The 19,324-nt window shown below is 41.2% G+C and overlaps 1 protein-coding gene across 2 annotated transcripts in view; it reads left to right on the top strand.

Moving 5' to 3' along the window:
* The first annotated feature begins 203 nt into the window (after nt 1–203).
* Nucleotides 204–19,324, top strand: part of LOC141805101 (electrogenic sodium bicarbonate cotransporter 1-like) — a 44,459-nt gene continuing 25,338 nt past the window's right edge. For both annotated transcript variants that reach the window (XM_074689836.1, XM_074689835.1), the window contains exons 1-4: nt 204–581; nt 6,405–6,478; nt 7,277–7,444; nt 17,533–17,665. In XM_074689836.1, coding sequence (XP_074545937.1) covers nt 562–581; nt 6,405–6,478; nt 7,277–7,444; nt 17,533–17,665 — 395 coding nt within the window. In that variant the 5' untranslated portion in view covers nt 204–561. The remainder of the gene's footprint in view (nt 582–6,404; nt 6,479–7,276; nt 7,445–17,532; nt 17,666–19,324) is intronic.

Below are 19,324 nucleotides of genomic sequence, written 5' to 3'. Positions count from 1 at the left end.
ATTTTTAAATGATTTGGATCTGAAGCTAAATTCCTCCCTCCTAACTGGACAAAGCCACATGTTTATCTAACTTTCTGGTGAAAGTCGGGCTCCACTCGCTCCGTAAGATGCAAATGAAGCAATAAAGAAACCTTCAGTCAGGTTGAAGTGTTTGCAGCGCCACCCAAGAGCAACTTCGTGACCTCCGCCCCCCCGTGTCGTCACTCAGGAGGAGGGATGGCACTTTAAATATGGAAAAAGACACGCTGCGCTCCCAGAGTCTCTCCACACGCTTCATCTGAGACACAAAAAGAAGCTTTTTACCTCCACCATGTCACCGAGTCGCGACCTGAACGGAGCCAGCACAATATGAGGACCGTGTGTTCGGTTTTACTCTTCATTTCTAGAGAGGACGAAATCATTCCAGCGAGTTAGCTCCACTTCTTTTGACGTTTTTATTTGACTCTTCAGACAGCGCGACAAATAGAGTAGGTGAAGATCTGCAAACAACGACTACGAGACGGACCGAAGCTGAGCAGAAGACGCCGGAGTGATCAGCTTTAAAGACGAAAACCGGTCACCATGAGTTCCGACAAGTCAAAGTAAGTTTATGACCTTTTCTTGCTCCTTCATAAGAGTTTATTGCAGTCTGGACTTCAGCCTGCATGTGGGCATTTCCTGTCCAGGTGAGAAAGTGTAAATTGTGCATCAGGTGAGATCAATCCACTAACCATGACATTATTAAGAAGCATTCAGCGCGTTTTCATGCTGGCTCCCCGTGCGTAAAAGTGTTTTTAGCAGCGTTCTGCTTGGTTAACCTCCCAGCAGTTCCCTGCCTTTAGCGAAACTGCATCTGAATATCGATAGGACTTTCAACAAGCAGAGAAATGCCTCCATTCATTAGTGAACTACCCTCTCCTGGATAAGCCACCGCACCACAGCACTGCGGCCGTGAGCAGCCAGGTAATCTATTTTCCAAGAACCTGTCACAGGTTATTAGTGAGACAAGCAGGCGGGGAGCGCAAGCCAGGAGAAGGAGAGCTGTCTCTGGTCTAACTTTATGAATAAGCTGTGTGTGTGCGTGTGTGTGTGCGTGCGCCTCACTGAGCCATGTGGAAAACTCCACACAGAGCGTGGGCCAGCCTGTGCGTCCACGTTGCGCAATGACGCTGCAGACTTCGCGGTTACTACGAAACAAGGAGACTCAGTGCGTGAACTCTTCTGACATACACCAGGAACTCATCAGCTGTTTTATAAACCTCTAACTGCCAGTATGACTAACTTTTAGAGAGTTTCTCCATTTTCATGTGTTGCACAGTTTTGGCTTCACCTTCACCCCCTCTCTGCAGACATCAGTGAAACCAAGAGTCCCCTATTGTGGCTGAACTCAGGTGTCTGTCCTGCCTTCCTATACAATAGGAGCAGAAACTGTAAAGTCCCATCTTGATTCCTCATTCTTGTCTTTTGTGTTTGGTTGTGTAATCTCTGCAGTGATGAAACTTTTTCCTCATGGTTCTTACCTGAGTCTTAAAGCTCCTTTGTGCTCCGCTGAGTGATGATCTGAGGAATGATGAACATTAATTTCCTCATCCAGTCGCGTTTCAGAGGAAATTCCAAAAGTTAATGCTGACTGACGCGACAAGGAAATAATTTTGATATATTTTTTTTACAAGAGTACAGCTCTGTTTGTTTTTCTTTCCAAGACAGTTTTTCTGTTGCTCGCACTTTGATTTGTTAACTTTAAAATCACAGTCACTGCCCTCTGTTTACAACCAGCTGAAAGAAAGAAGAGGCAGAACTTTCTCCTTCAGTGTGAGGATCTGCTGCTTTTGACACTGAAATAAACTCAATATTTGTTCTGAAATTAGCAAATACTTTCACAGATGGTCAGTCAACCATTTAGTCTTTCAAATGTACCAAAACATATTTTGAACAGCTCTAAGTGGCATCTGAAGTTCCTTATTTTGTCCAGCCTTTACCTTCAACCCCCCCAAAAAGCTGGAATGCGTATATTTTAGACAACAAAAACAGAAAATATGAGACATTTCTCCTTAAAAACGATCTAACAATTTGAATTGGTGATTGCAGGTGAGATCTAGACTCTATTTTTTTATTTTGGTTTGTCTAAAACAGTCACAGTTTGCTCCATTTGCAGTGTGCCTCAAAATAAATTTCCTTGAATCATCACTCACTCCTGGAAGGTGGCTATAAATGGTTCCCTCAAAAGTGGATTACAATCTAAAAGTGGTTTGTGGAGATTTTAACACCAAGTTTTCGCATCAAACTTGATCTTAACCTGCTGAACCAGAGGAGATGACATCCCCTGTTCATGCTGTGAGATATAAATCAAAAATAATAAGGAATTATATTTTAAAGCCTCACTTTTATTAGGTCTTGTACTCTTCAAACATCACTTCCAGATGGGGTAACACCAGTTTTTCATCCCTGTAATTCAGCTCATATTCTGATAGTGGTGGGGGCACATGCTAGCCTTGCTGTGAACCTGGCTGCTGGTGGGATCTGGTGCGTCATTCTGTTAAAGAGATGGGGATGATCCCTGATCCTTAACAGCTGATCCCAGCTCCTCACGCACCGACAGGTTTATCCCGACCCATGAGGTCACTGAGAAGACAAGCAGCAAAGTGAGAAGTGGTGAGATGGATGCAGCTGGTTGCTCTCTGACCCCCCCACCCAGCTTTTCGTTTTTATCTTTATCAATCAAGCTTAGCAGGTTACAGGACATGAAAATAATCATGAAGATTTCCCGTAGTTAGTGGATCATGTTGACCTGCTTTGCTCATGCAGAGGATACACAGCAGCCTCCAGTTTGTGCTACCTGTGTAGTCCTCCTCTCTCCAGCTTGGAGCTCTCAGTATTGAGAATGCTTCATTCTTCTACTTGTCTGGTTCATTTTGATTTAGCGCCCCTTTCAGATCAGGAATGCTGGGCTCTTCCTCTTGAAGCCTGCACACCTGTGCTCCACCTGTGGTATGTTTTTCATCAGAGGGGTCTCCCTGGCTGAGGCCTTGTTGCAGAGTGATCAATGTGGCTCCATTGAACAGCTTTGGGCTGCAGAAAACATGCAACATGAGCTTCCTTTAGCTCCCCTGTTTAGCTAATGGCTTTTTAGCTGTGTTACATGACCTCCCCCTGAGCCAGCAGACACAAAACCATTACCAACACTTGTAGGAGTAAATGTTACATGACTGAGGTGTGATCCTGGACGGATACTGATGCAGATCTATGATTCACCACAGCAACTGTTTTCCTCGAAAGTCATGCTAACTGTGTGAAGCTTAAATGCTGCTGTGCTAAAACTTGTAAAATGTTTAAATTATTAAAAAATAATGTTGCCATTAAAACTTTCTTTAGCATTCAGTTTATCCTTAGCTCAATTAAATTAAATTTATTTCTATTTTTTTAAACTAGCTGTTTGTAGGGTGCAATGCTACGTTAATAAGAAACTATTATAATCAGCTGACAGCTTCCATAAATTAGCTTGAGTATATAGCAGCAATAGCAGCTGTTGATAACTTATACATCTGCTGAGGCATTAGCTACCTTTAGCATCCACCTTATTCTGAACAAACATTACTTTTTAAGTGAACTCTAGCTATATTCTATTGTTTGACAAGGTCTTTTGCTATTGAAAATTAGCTCCAAGTCATTCTGACATTTTTACATTGTGATACAATCAATTAGCAACTCTCATGATAGCTAATGCTAGTTTTAGTCAACTCCTAGCTTAAGCTACTCTTAAGAATATTTGTCTGTTGAAATACATTCAAGCTATAAGTCTAACTAAAAATTGATTGTCTGCTACTGTTATCTTTTGTCTAATGATAGCAAAATATGCTAGCTTATATTCAACCTTAAAAGATACATTTGTTGCTTTCTTACGATTATTGAAGTACTTCAAAAGAAAACCCTAACACTAAATGCCAATGGTACATTAGTAGCTAGCTGTAGCATTCAGCCAAGTTCTTAGCTCATGTTATTTATGAAAGAGTTAGAGCTGACAGGTATATAAAATCTCTACCACAACAGTTAGCTAATCTATAGCTCCCACGCTCAAGTCATTTGAACCATGGGATGAAAAATTGCATTGTTACACAGAAATTTCAGAAATGCTAAATGATTCATTAGCCACCGGAAGACAGCTGCTATCATTTTTCTACAAATGATTTAAAGCCATGCTTTAGCTAGCTTTTGATGACTTATTAGCAACTGAAAAAGCTACTACTTTAAGCATTCAGCTAATTTCTAACTAGAAAAACCTTTTAAGTTATAAATGTGTCATGTTGTGATTTTAAACAAAACAGTTTAACAGGTAATAGTTCAGTGCTACAGTTAGCAGCTGACAACCCGTTAGCAAGAATTAGCGAACAGCTAATGCTAGTATTGAACCATATATGATGTTTTAGCTTGCATTATGGAGGATGTGGTCCATATTTTTCATTAATTGTTGTCTTTTACTCACCAATAACTTTAAAATCAATCAAAAGTTTCTCTGAGTGTTACCTGCAGTCTTGGATGTATTAATCGACTTCATTCTTTTACCAGCATCTTAACCTCAGTATGACGTCAGGGGAAAAAGGCTCTTGTTTGTTTGAATAAAGTAAACAGTTGCTCAAGAATGGAGATAAAGACTCCACCCTTTTGTTTTTGTGTCTATATCCACAATGACACTTGAAGCAGTTTTACAGTAACTGGTTAAGTAGAGGGTCTTAAGAAAGAAACAGACAAACAAAGTCTCTAAAGCGAGTGGGTACTTTCCGTATGCTCTGTATTGGAGGGAAAGTTCAAGCAGTGACAGAGCTTCCAAAGAAATGTGTAGCTTCATGATGAACTTGACCTCTCTTTATTGTTGGCAACAAAAGGAGGCTACAGAGGCTAATTACTGTATTAGTATTGCTTGAAAACCTGGCTCCAAGCCCAGCCACTCCCAATCACTTGTTTGATCTTGGAGCTAGCCTGTGGATCAACACTGCTTTCTATTATCAGTGCTGTACTTTCATTTATCTCCCTAAAGGGCAGATAAAAAAATCCTCAGGGATATGATTAGCTTGAGGTGCTATCAGTGGAACAAGTTGTGTCCTTCCTGTCGTTGTTTATTTATCACTGTGTGTACACTGCTTCCATCCCCTCATTTTGCAAACTGTGTCGTCCTCAGTTTCTGGGTTTGTTCAGCAGGAGGTGGAGGCTGTGGTGTGCTTATTGACGTTCTTGTTACGCATTCCCACTCTGCAAGTATTTATGTTTTGTCTTTTCAAAAAGCGTTCTTGTTAAACGGTCAAATTAGCAAACGTTGGTGAATTCTCGATGCGATAGCGACACGGGTTGTGTAATCCCAGAACGAACCGTGAGACACTGCTATCTGAGGAGTTTGTGGTTTGAGATAAGGCCTTGAAATAAAACGAAAAGGAAAGAAGTACTGACTTGAAGTTTCTCTCTTTCAGAGCTCTTCTTTTGCTTGTTTGACTATAGTATATTCTGAAATTGATTGCATATGTTTTGGCTCAAACTCCTCTTTCCTGTCCTGGATTAGTCCCCACTTTTTTGCCCTGAAGGAGTCACATTCTTTCCAACCTTCCAGGAACTTTAAGGCCTGATGATCAAAGGAAACTCCTGGTCATGCAGGCTGTGAAGATATTTTCTGACCTCGAAGTAAACACAAGGCCCAAGGTCTTTTCTTTGCACAAGTAGCCCCAGAATGACTCATTCAGAGACCTTTATTCTGATAAGTGTTGAGAAATTTCTCCACTCCTGTTTAAAAATGAACTGTATTGCAGCTTATTATTTATGTTCGATGCAGCATTGTAACTTTTTGGTCACATGCACCTGGGTTTGTGTAACAACAGAATAACTTTTAAGGCTAAAGAGATCAATGTACATGTTCTTTTTATTTTTTAATGATAACTTTGTGTCAGTTTTTGTTTGATTTAGATCTGAAAAACTGTCAGCAACTAGGTGTGTTGACTGTCTGGTGTAACCCTTTACTGTTATTAATGGTACAGAAAAATACTTAACCATCTGTGACTGTCAATAATTCAATCATTATGCTCATTTCCTCATCCCCATATGACCTTTCACAGCTGTATTAAATTAAAAAAGTATGACATTTGTTTGTTGAAGTCAGACTTGCATCCTTCTGGCTGCCTCATGATCAAATTTTACTTCAAATTTCAATAAGATGCAATTTAAACTTTTAGACTCTAATTTTCATGAATACAAGTAAAATCGAGATCTAGCTTCACACAATTCTTGTGAAACGCCTGAACTCTGATGCACTTACATGCTCTTTCTTGCAAGTTTGAACTCTTCTTTTCCCATAGTTAGTGTTTGTTTCAAAGTTGTAAAAGATGAGTGAAGAAATCCTCCATAAAAGCTGAACAGAGGTTAAAATTTTCTTTTTGTCTCTGTAGGATGGAGGACGAGGCGGTCCTGGACAGAGGAGCATCTTTTGTCAAACATGTCTGCGATGAGGAGGAAGTGGAAGGTAAGATGAATGATGAAATCCCGCACACTTATCCCTCTATCTCCTGTGGTAAAACTTTGAGTTAAGATACATCTAGTCTCTGTGGAGGATCGAACACATTCTGTGAGATAAACAACATGAAAATGTTTCTAAAGTTGATCCAGAGCTGGCTGTCGAGCTCAACCACAGAGGACGCCCACATGAGCTGACTGACATTCATGTTTCTGCAACCAGCATTTTTGGGTGCTATTTTGGCATCCTCTAGAGATGTTTTTGCACATTTTGTGGTGGTTGCAGGACCTTTTTGTCCCTGCAAGGGAATGTGCAGGAAGTGCGTCACGTGGTGTGAGCCTCAGGTATTCTTTGGTTGCGACAAGAAGCATGACTGACCCACAGAAGTGAGAAAGATAACACTAAGATATTTTAATTGAAAGCAAAGTTAAGAATACATAATGCTTTCAGTTTTTGTTGGATTTTTCTCCCTCTTTGTGTCTTTAATTACTTCCTGGAGACAATAACTCATCATTTCCTGAATGAGCTCTCTTGTAGGAAGTAGTTGGCTTTTATTTATTTGCCCTTCACTGTCAAACTCTCCCTGACGGGGAAATAACCTGCAAATGTCCCGAGGCGTTATGAGCCAGAAAAACTGATGCGTCAGAGCAGCTTTCATCACACATGTCAAACCTGTCCCATTGTTTTGTGTTGTTTCTTCCTCCAGTGGTGATACGGATTAGCAGCATTCAGGATTAATGTGATTTGCTTTTGTGCGAGTGTAATCTGATCCTCCTCCTCCTCCTCTGCTGCATTGTGTCACGGCAGGTCACCACACTGTGTACATCGGCGTGCACGTTCCCAAGAGCTACCACCGGAGGAGACGCCACAGACGCAAGTCCAGCCACAAGGAGAAGAGGGAGCGGTCGGAGCACGGCACGGAGGGATACAAGTCGGATGGGGACGAAACCAGCACCAACATCCTCAAACCGCTCAGTGAGTTCTGTCAAAAAAACACACTTTAAAGCTTCCAGTGTGAAACATAAATCACCAGAGTCACAATACTTATGGTTAAGGTGGTGCTCACAGCCAGACGTCTATAAAAAAAAGAGGAAAACTTCGCAACAGTAGAGTTAGCGCAGGCATGGGAACGTGCTAATCTGAAATTGACACTGGATGAGTGAAGTGAACACAATATGGGGATTATCTCACACCTGCTGGATTAAATCAGAGCTGTGTTGTAGGATTTGTGAGTGAGCATAAAACACAGAGATAGCATGTGACGAAGCAGAGAGTGGCGTAGGAGAAGAGGTCAAAAGTGAACTCACAACACTAGTGCATTTTGACTCTGCACAAATCCTGGAGTGTATTTTAAGAAAGCTGCATTTTCTTCACTCTGTGCCCATGAAACCACCTCCTTTCTCCTTTGGATGTAAAATATTAAAACTCCAGTATTCGATTCCTGCTAAAAGTGGCCCTTATACAACTTTCTTCAGCACTGAGAAGAGCATGATTTGAAAAAAGTGGTATAATGATAAAAAGCAATAAGTTAAAGCAGCTTAGGATGAATGTGATCTTTTGATGATCCTCGGTGATCCTGTTTCAGAGCGCACAAGTTGTTAATTGGTGTTTTGATGAGCTTTGAGTCATAGTGTGGAAACACCTCTGACGTCATCAGCAGAAATGTTGCTCACAACAGAAATTTTTCATTTTATTTCTTCCACTCAAAGTTTTCCATAGAAAGAGATGAAAATAAAAGAACTGATGTTTGCAAAAAAACTTAAAAACTGAGAGAAGTAAAATGCACAATGCACTGAGCGTATCAAACAGGCGCATAGCTTCAGCGGTGATATGTTTAGGTAAGCTTATGACACTTCAGAGAGGATTAACAGTTTGCTCAAGCATCCTAAAGTAACCCCCCTCCATGCCAGCTCCACTGTCCATCGCATCCACAAGCAGAAGCTCCTTTTATTTTATCACATCCCAAACTCTGCAGAGTGACATCTAGTGTTGGTCTTGTTTTATTAGATTTAATTTAAACCACGTTCATCTGACAAGTCCTGAGAAAAATGTCTTATTTCATGATATTTAAAACCTGAAGCCTGAATTGTTGGGGGCTTGTAGTCAAGAAACAAAACGAGTACCCTTTTCTTACACAGCTTGCAGATTTTTTCATTCTTTTTGGTAACACTTAATTTTGATAGTTCATCTGTTGACTCTCAACAAGCTATCAGCAGATAAGTTGTTGCATATCAAACGTGTGCCGGTTGATATATAACAAGACTAGGCAACAGACAAGTAAAATACATTCAACTAACTATAAGATTATAAGGTACATTTTTAAAAGATATGTAGTTTCATAAAACAGGGACTCATCCATCTGTCAGCTGAAGTTGTTACCACAGATAAGACAAAGTCAAGCTGCCTCTGGTTTCCCGCATGGGATCTTTTCAGAAAACAATTGAACAGTTTTTTGGGGAAAAAATAAGTATAAGTTAACTGAAATGTCACCATAATTTTGTGTGACTATTAAATATGCTTTTTAATTCAAAAAAATGATTCAGACTAGTGTAAAATTACAAGAAGAAGTTGTCAATCTACAGATAGTCGAATGTTAGTTTATTGCCTGTTCAAAAAAAGAGAGTAGTAGGACAATTTTTAAAAATGTTGTAAAACCTTGAAATGCATCTACTACGTCTACTAATAGTTAGATGAATGTATGTTACTTGTCTGCTGAAAAATTGACATTGAATATCTACCGATAGCTTGTTGAGTGTCAACAGACAGACTGTCAAAATGAAGTGTTGCCTTCTTTTCAGACAACTTGAGGTCATTTTTGTCTTTTAATATCTTGAAATAAGTAAAAGCAGAGGATTTTGGTGCAACTTTACCAATCTTCCAAGTGCAGAGGGTCAGAAATCCTTCAAGATTTGTGATGAAGAGAATCTATTTTTTAGATTGACTTGTTTTGGCCTGCAGCCTTCATTGGGCTAATAGAGTAAAACATACCCTGATGAGAGCACAAACTAAATAGTTTTGAATAACTGGGAATAAGACATTTTCTGGACCTTTCAAGTATGTGGCTCATATTAAGTCTAACAAGACAGTTTTTACTAAAAACAGGACAAAGACTTGATTAAATATCAGTTTTTGCAGTGAGCTACGCATTTAGTGCATGCAAGCTTCAGATAGTGACAAATTTTTAGATCCAAGAACTGATGTTTCATATTCCCGAATGCAGCATTAGAAGACAAAGTGCATTTAGATGCAACATGCACGCTGAGACTGTCGTGTGTCTCCTGAGCCCCTTCCAGGAAACTTCTCCAGATGTCTCTCCTTATATGGGAGATTAGGAATGCAGCGTGATCGAATCATTAATCCCCAGATCATTTCTAAAGCAGGAGGAATAAACATTATCACCAGATATGTGTCAGCTTTCTCCAAAGTGTCTGCTGAAGCTACGAGAAGAGCTACTTTGATAATAACGGTGATGAAGTGACAGGGTAAAGTAAAAGCAGCATTTTCACCAAGCGGAAATCTCGGTGCCGTGTCCCAAACATACACAACAATCAAGTAAGACGCTGTTTCCAAGACTTACAATTATCACAGTGCTGGAAGTCACCTTTAAATGTCACATCCTGCAAGCCGGCATAATGGAGGAGTGTTAACACTCTGCTTTAAGTCGCTGGAACGTACCATTAAGGTCTCAAACTGGTGGAAAAGGAAGGAAATTCCTTCCTGCTTCAACATTAAGTAAAGCTAACCAAGCTTCATTAGACATTCCTCCGCTGGTGATTATAGAGTGTTATGAGACAGACAATTAACTCCAACTTAAGCTTGAAACTGACTTCACATTAAGCCTGTAGGCATTTTTTGGTAACAGAAGAAATGGGTTAAACTGTGACAGAGCAGGTGCAGATTGTTCCAGTGAGAGTTCAGCGTGAGTTTCCGAGGAGGAGTTTGAGGAAGCAATTCCAGTTGAAACACTGTCATAAATGTGAAGATGCAGCAGGGGACGAGGCAGATAAGGCTAAGTGGGAGAAAGGAGGGCACATTCTGGAGAACCAGGAAGAAATGTTACATCACATGACGCCTGCATGACGATAACCAGTATCTGAAAGGACTCTACCCTCTCTGTTCAGGAACTAAACTGCCAAAAAGTTTGATACGCTTTGCTGCATGGATGAATGTTTCTCTTATTGGCTGCAGAAAGTCTCACCTCAGGGTGAACTCGGTGGTTTTAATGGAATTTGGAGAAATGACTGTGTGTGGTAATTCTTGAAATGGGACTGTGGGATCAAATATTGCATCATAGCTCATGTGATTGGTTGTTAACATCAGTTAAAGCTCCTGTTTCAGCTTGTGTCAAAGACCCCCTGCAGACAAAAGATATCTAAACATACTTCTTGTTTTTTCTTGACGGCTTGTTTGACACCTAACCCCTCCCTTCAGGCTTCAAAAATAATCCAGAAATATTCTTTTTGCTTTTGTAGCTTACAAAGAGGCACTACTACGCATTCAGTCTGTTTCCGTACTAGCTAAAAACCACTAACAGGAGCTTTAAGATAGAAAATGAAAAGGTTGATGCAGAAAAATCAGCTGTCAGATCAAGCCTGCAAAAATAAAAACAAAAGACTGAATTAAAACAGGAGAAAAAAAGTTTCTGTTGCAGGCATGGTTTTGGACGTCATGTGGTCTAACTGTGTCGTTTTCTGCATGCACATATGTGCTCAACATGACATATGCATGAGGAAGGCCTGCACAGACAGATTACTGCCAGGAAGTGGTTAGGTGACATTTTTTACAGGATGGATTTTCTGTCAATGGTTAAAGAGAGGTTTGAACTTCCCCCTAAGCAAAATGCTTTTCTGTTTGCCTTAAAGTTCCTGTGAGGACTGTTGAAGTGATCTTGAAAAAGTCTCACTTTTATATATTTTCCTTTCTATAATCAACGATTCAAAACGCCTCGTGTTAGCTGCAGCTTTTGCAGGCCTGCTCAGCGTCCAGTTCATCTCAGTAACTCTGCACCAAACAGGTCTGGATCTGGTTGAAGAGGACGTCATTTTGACCTCTTCTTTCCTCACCTGCCTTTGTTTACACACACACCTGCAGTCACACCTTTCTTCATCATGCTGGCATCACATCAAGCCGACGCTGCACAGATGAGCACTTGTGTCACCCCTCCTCACACTTCAGCTCCTCTAATGCTGTAATCCACCTTCTATTAGGACTCATGCCACTTTGTGCACTTAGTCACCCACAGGCTCCTTTGTTATGGACGGGGTTTTGTACTCATAGATCCGGCTTCATGTCTGGTTAGTCCATGAGTCATGTAGAACATGTTTGTGTAGAAGTTACACAGCTTTTTATGGGTACAGTTTTTTGATAAGTTCAAAGAGGAACAGAAAGTCCAACATGTGTAATGGGATATTAGATTAGGCATTTCTTGATCAGATAGCAGCTTTACAACAAATTAGCGCTCAGCTAACCATGCAGTGTTATAAAACACAGTGGATGTGAAGTGTTTCCTCCTGAGTGTTAGCTGAACTCTGAATGATTAACACGACCTGTCCACGTCTCTGACGCCCTGAATGCAGCCTGCAGGATTTTGGTGTGTGTATGGTTCAAACATGGCAGCGTTTGTGTAAATGCAAACACTGTTGCCGCTTGTTCATCCATAGAATCAGACTTTACATCAGCCCGGGGGTCGAGAAGTGGAACCAAACTAAACACAGAGGCTGGGTTTAAAACTAGACTTCAAATGCTCCATCCTTCACACTGATACACACACGCGCACAAGGACATGCACTTTTTTCTCATGCTCCTGTATCTGTGCAGAGGATCTGAACTGTAAACAGGCTCGTATGGTTGAATGAGAGGGCAGAGCCCACTGTGGGCTTCAGCTGTGGATCAACATTTCTCTTTTGTGGAGCCGTAAACCATCTCGGTGACCCTCTGCAAGGATTTTATGACCAACCTTTCCCCTTTATTAAGTACCACTGTCTCTAATAGTCACTGAGCTTTTGCTGACTAGCTCACTGGGAGTTACTGAAGCACATTATGAGGTTTGAATTGTTTTTTTAGATTAGTGTATTGTCAGGCTTTGTTCGGACGGAGAGTGACTTTGGGCTCCAGAACTCTGTACAACAAATGGTTAAAATTGCGGACACAGCGTCCATATTTTGTAAAGTCTGTTTTTTGTACAGCATGTTATGCAAGAAAACAAAAGGAACTAGAAAAGCACTTAGGGAGCACAGACCTCCACCAGGCATATTGTGATTGTCACCAACACTTGTGTCCTACTTTAATGTTATACTCCCTTTCAGCAGACTGTCTGCTACAGTTTGGTGTTAGTTACAGGTTTGTACGATAATTTGTTACCTCACAGTGTTGAAAATTAGGATGACCCAGTACATATTTCATATTCCGGATGTTAGTATCCAGAATATTGCCAGGATCTGGATCATACTTTTACATCTGTCAGAAATTATCCTGACCTTGTCTTGTATTGTTTTGTTAAGCAATCCAACCGTTTATCATGGAGTTACATACACATATGGTGAAAACGGCCCTTTAAAAAAGTCCTGGATCCAGATGGTGATCCACATCACCTCCAAAATTTAATCACTTCTTCCTTATACCATTTTTAACATTTCCTGAAAATTTCATCAAGATCTGTTTGTTACTTTTTGAGTTATGTTGTTTACAGCCAATCAGATCTTGATGAAACAAACAAACAGACAAAACATATTTTATCTCTCAATGTGAGCTACTACGCTATCTGCACTATCTCCATAGCTAAGCTAATCATGAAGAGATGAAGAGACTATGAAAAATTAAGTATTGGCTCAGATATTCCAGATGCAATCGTCTGTGACAGGGCTGGTTACCTGGGTTTGTTGAATACTGGAATTCCCATTGAAAATCTGCTCCATGAATATCCAAATAAGACACTTTAATCAAATCAGTCAGACATGTTTCACCTCTGCCTGTTTACACTGTGGCAAAAATATCTATTGGTTTTTCAAGATGGTAAACAACATGAAAATGGTTTAGTGTCTGTTTTTGTTCCTATTGGAAACTGGTGGCGTTTTATCAGCCTTAAAATCCAGGTATCATTAGAGCTCCTGTTTCAAATTTCCTCGTAGTTCCCTGAAAGCAAAGCACATGGAAAAGCAACCATGAGCGTAATAGCAGCACATACACCGACAGTCTGAGTCTGATAATACGGGCTGCTTTCAGGCTGACATGTGCCAAGTGACAGAAGTGAAACAAACACTCAAACTGCCAGACACCGCATACAGAAGCCTCCACTTGTTGGATTTTCCGCTGTTTTGCCCTCAATCTAAATCCCCGTAATCCTGCTGATTCTGGCGAACCCTGCAGAGCGTCCACTTCAAATTTGTTGGTAACCACAACAAACGTCTGGTTTTCATTCATAACACAGGTTGTAGACTTAAGAGGTGAGTGTTGTTTGTGTACACCATGTGCTTTAAAAGTCAGGTCCCTGACAGCAGACAGGCCCGGAGGCTGTGACGTGTGTCAGAGTGTGTGTGCGTGTTTGGGATATGTGTGTGTGAGTGATGCTAATGTAAAGTGGGGATGCACCAAATGTTGTGTATTCAAAGCTGAGACTTTGATCTTGACCTTCATGTAGCTTAGCGTTCCACTCCACGGCAGAACATCGTCGTCCATGGCGTCTATTTTAAAATCAAGCGCCCTAAACTAAGCCTGAGAGTGCTGTGTCAGGATTAAGAGGTTACAGGCACTGTTACGTTGTTGAGGTATCAACATGAGCAATCCTGAAAGGTGCGTAAATAGCCTCTTCTGACCTGCCACCCTGTGTCCACTTTGATTTGCACAAAGAGCACGAGTTCCCTCCAGAATGAAACCAGCGTTCAGACTTCTCCTGTGGGGTTGTTTCGTTGAAACAGAGGAGGAAGATTCACGCTGATTGTGCAACTTTTTCAGGTCACTTTGGTCATACTCTGGTTGCACCTGACTTAGAAGGAAGTTAAAGTTATTTACACTGAAGTTCTTCCTCATCAGGGTGTGTTTGTGAAGTCTTTCCTCCTTCACTGAATAGACTCATCCATCATTCTGATGCTCTAATCTGTGAATCACTCAGGACAGAAACAGACGCCTAAATTCTCTTCACGTGTCTTCAACCTCACCTGTCCAAAATGCACTGACAGGGAAATTAACTTTCCATGTAGCACTCCTCATTTCAGTTCATTACCCAGTGATTATTACTGTTTTTGCAGCCAGATGTAAGACGTACACAGAAACACTTTGCTGCTCACCTTTGGTGTTTCATTTCTACCAACATGTGTGTGTCCATGTGGGTGTGTGGAAACACTCATGGAAACAGGGAGTGTTTGCATGCTCATCTGACATCACGGATATGTTTTTAAAGCTTTGTTTTGAGGATTAGATATGATCCTGTGTGGCCTTTGTGTGCCCACAGTTAGTCTGTGTGCTTTATGTTAATCATAGTCAATCAACCTCAGTTTAGCCAAGTAAGACATGCAACCATTCTACTGCTAATCAACATTGTATATCAGAATATATATTCACTGGAACCTTAATTATTATTATTTTTAACTGAAGGTAGACATCAGTAGGAACTTTTCATATTTATCAGTTTTTTTAAGCTTTTGTGGCTTTATTCAAAGAGGAAAGGGCAGTAGATAGAGCAGGAAACGGAGTGAGAGTGTGGGGTGACATGCAGGAAAGAAGCCTAACCTCATGGAGTTTGCATCCATACTGCAAGGCCATATCTAGTGTCTTCTCTTATGGAAGTAGGGGAATAGGAAAATGCAGAGTCAGTCCCAACCTGATAGGCCTCCACTATGGCTTTGCCTTTCCTCCTCTCTTCCCTGTCTTCCCCTATGCAAAAAAGAGGAGTAAAGGAGGTGGAGCATGAAGTCGACCCAGTCCGATGAACTCTGGCCCAAACGAGCCTCCTACTCTCCTCCCTCTCCTCTTCTTGGTTTTTAAATGCTTTTTTCTCTCTTCTCTCACAAAAACATGGTGATGTGGGTCTGTCGGAGCCACCTGTGTGAGTGTGAGGAGGTCTCCCCGCGGTGCCCTGGCCTAACCCTGCACCACAGTGTGAAAATACTGAAATCTTATCAACCGTTTTTGTCAGTCCAAAAACATGTCTTATCTTAAGTTGTTTAAAGACAAAAATGAGGTCTGAATTGCTTATAACAAGTTAAAAAAATCTGCCAATGGAACAAGAGAAAAATGCAAGAAAATTTTTTGAAACTAGAATAATGTCTTAACACAAGTTACTTTTCTCTTGTTCCATTGGTAGATTTTTTAAACTTGTTTTAAGCAATTCAGACCTCAATTTTGTATTAAAATAACTTGAAATAAAACATTTTTCTGGACTGTTCAGGTGAATGTGGCTCATATAAAGTCTAAAAGGACTTCTACTGAAAACCAGACAAAAACACTTGATAAGATTTTAGCTTTTTGCGGTGCAGTCGCTGTCTGTCTTCATGTTGGAGTCACTGGGTGCTGTAGAGGCCATGCTATGCACTGAAAAACTGCATTGTTGCCAGTGTTCATGTCTTATTTTTTGTAACTGTCTTATTGGACTTAATAAGAGCCACATTCACCTGATTGGTCCAGAAAAATGTCTTGTTCAACATATTAAAAGACAAAAATAGTGCCTGAAAAGCTTGGTGAGACATAATTCTTATTTCAAGAAACTTGACATTAAACTTTTCTTACCTCAAAGGGGGATTATGTTAAGCAATTCAGGCATCATTTTTATCTTTCAATATCTTGAAATTAGATCTTCTACTGGACCTGTCAGGTAAGTATGGCTCATTAAAGGTCCCATATTCTGCTCCTTTTCTGCAGTTTATTATGGATCATTGATGTCTTCATGAAATGGTAGTAACATGTTTTGGTCCAAAAAGCCAATAAATCAAGCACAGCAGCATTGTTTCCAGGCTCTCATAGCCCCTCTGTTCAGAACGCTCTGATTTAGTGGGCGTGGCCTTCATATGTAAATGAGCCATCACTGATACTGCCCCGCTCTTCAGCGTCACTGAGAGCGGCGCCACCAGCTCCGAGTGCACAATGTTCAGAAAACAGCAAAGCTTGTTTACCGCAACATTACAGGCTAAAACAACAGGCTAACCGCAGCTAAAGTTAGCATCCTGAAGCTAACACAGAGACAGGGGGGACACTGAGGAAAAGCTCTTACATTTGCTCCACAGCACACAGCATTTAAAATACTCACATTTCCAGGGTCCGAGGTTTGTTGGCGGATGGTTGCTAATGCGCCTGGATTCAGGACCAGTCTATTCGCTAGTCCTCTGTTGTTCTGTCCAAAGTTGGAAAAGCAGTCAGCCGTGAAGTGACTAGCACACACATGCACAGTTTTACTGAGTGTAGCTGGAACATTTCCTTGATAAATGAACTCTAGACACTTAGTCTTGAGATGGGAAGCTTGTGCATGGACTATGTGGCTGTTTACAGCCAAAAACAGAGCAGTGATGGCTCTTAAACTTTGGCATTCTCTGGGAGTGGGAGTTGGCGGGGAGGAGGTTCGGGGGAATCTGCTCCAGTGGACCAATCAGGTCAGACTTGCTCCTGATTGGTCAAAAAAGGGAATCGCTGACGTTGGCAAATCCCCAAAATCCAAACGGCTCGTTTTAGGTCAGGATTTAACATTCACAAGCTCTACTAAGTACAGGTTTGTTCATTAAATATCAATAAGACAAAAAAAAAAAAAAAACTCTCAGCTCTTACACCACTCTCGTGTCCTTTTCTTCACAGCATATCTACTTTGTATTTATTCCAATAACTGATTTTCTTCACAACTTCTACAGTTAACTGTCTGGTTGCACTCCATATCTAGTTATGAGCTCACTAAATCCATTGTTGTTGTCCTTTCATGGATTTATAAGTTAAGTTTCCTGTATGAATGGTTCCTTACAGACTGGGTTTAGTATATAACAGAAGTATTAAGCTAACATGTCTTTAATCTGAGGTTTAGGTTGTCTTCCTGCATCACATGTAGAGTCGTGCAGCTCTGATTCACCCTCTCTGTGACTTCTCTGCAGTTTCTCCCGCTGAGAGGATCCGGTTCATGCTTGGAGAGGAAGACGATGGCCCTCCTCCTCCTCAACTCTTCACCGAGCTGGACGAGCTCCTGGCTGTGGACGGGCAGGAGATGGAGTGGAAAGAGACAGCCAGGTGAGCAGCTTTGTTCAGCACTCAGTTTCTGTGTTTCAGTCAGGCTGCGATCTGTCAAACACTCCACCCTGCTTTTATATATCAGAGCTCAGGGCAGAGCGCTCATAAATTTCCTTCCTGACAACCCTGAAGCAGTCAGCAGAACACAATCCCCCTATGAATAATCGTGTTTTGGCTGTGTGGGGAAACAGGCCGTACTTCAGTGAACACCCAGTCTGCTGTTATCTGATCGGGATCTGGAGTACCTGCTCTGTGGGACCAGGAAGAGACAGAAACTCCCACATGGTCAGAACAAGGCTGAACCAGACCCTCTGGAGCACATTAAATCTCTGAGCTTTTCTCTCTGCACGCTGACGGAAGCAGCTGGTAGAAAACTGCAGATTGAAATGTTGTGTGCTGCTTATTTTTGTCTAGAGTTAAACTTTTAACACCAGGAAGCAGAGGTGACAAAAACCCAGACATTGTTTTTGGATCACGGGTCTAACAATTTTAGCACAGGATGCTCTTAAACTTGATTTTATTTGAACAAAGTTTTGGTTGTTTGGTCACAAAGATGCTAGTTTTTTCAAAAAGAAAGGCCTTTCCTGTGTCATTACTGACTCTTTTTAGTTTCTGTCCGGGTCGAGGAGAAGTAGAGTTTGTTCTGTCCGAGGTCAGCGGTGTCTTCATACCCCTGCTCCCCTAAAGTAAGACGGCAGATCTGAGGCGTGTGGCGAGCAGCCAGAGGGATACTCTATCCCCCTGAGGAAACCCCATCCTCAGTCCTCAGGAGAATGGTTCTTTGTGGCGCTGACATGTGAGGCATTATTGTTAAAAAGAGTCCTTGTCCCGGGTCTTACCTTCAGGGCTCGTCACTCGTCTGTGATAGCAACAAAGTCTGCTTCCTCGTGTCTAGCCATGTGTGGTCGGGGAGACGGGGAAGCAGAAAGAAAGACATCACGTCGCCTTTCGTGTGTTTTCTCACGTCTAGGGATTTATTATTTTATGTCCATGCCGTCCTGCGTCCCCTATTCTCGCCGTGTAGACTGTGACCGATTCAAAACACGGAGGAGATGTTTAGTAAAGAAAAAAGGACCCATCTTGTCGCCGTTTGTTCGCGGCCCGTATTTGATCGTAAACTAAAGCCGCTGTTTTGTTTTTACAGTACTATCTGAAATGTACTTTTAGGTACTTGGAAATGATCCTAAACTATTTAGACTGGAAATATATTGATACACAAGAATCATCTGAAGACTCAGACATGTTAAGATTTTATCAGATTTGCTGTTGTTGCTCAGTTTGGCTCAGTAGGGCGAATTAGGTGCTTTTATGGGTACCGAGTACCGATTCACGAAAAATCATAAGGTACCATGTTTAGGTACCTAAATGCATCCTTGTGACTGTGAGGGAGTGGAAGAGGAGGCAGATTTCATGCTGGACATTAACACAACATTATAAAGTCATATATTGAAGAACAAATTTGTTAAATTGAAAAAAAAAACATTTTGTTATTAAACAAATGTATATTTCACCACATAAACACAAAGAAGTACCAGGGAAACTTGGTACCCTTGAGTACCGGTACCGATTGCCAGGTACCAGGTATTGGTACCGTATTGTTTCAAATCTGAAAGGTGCCCATCCCTATGGCTCAGTATGGCGAAAAAATATCTCATCTCA

This window comes from Halichoeres trimaculatus, unplaced genomic scaffold, assembly GCF_033239565.1.
Source record: "Halichoeres trimaculatus isolate MK-OKI-2021-1 unplaced genomic scaffold, fHalTri1.1 fHalTri1_scaffold_16, whole genome shotgun sequence".
Classification (NCBI taxonomy): domain Eukaryota; kingdom Metazoa; phylum Chordata; class Actinopteri; order Labriformes; family Labridae; genus Halichoeres; species Halichoeres trimaculatus.
The sequence above is the reverse complement of the archived record's forward strand: the minus strand, read 5'-3'. Positions and strand labels throughout refer to the sequence as shown.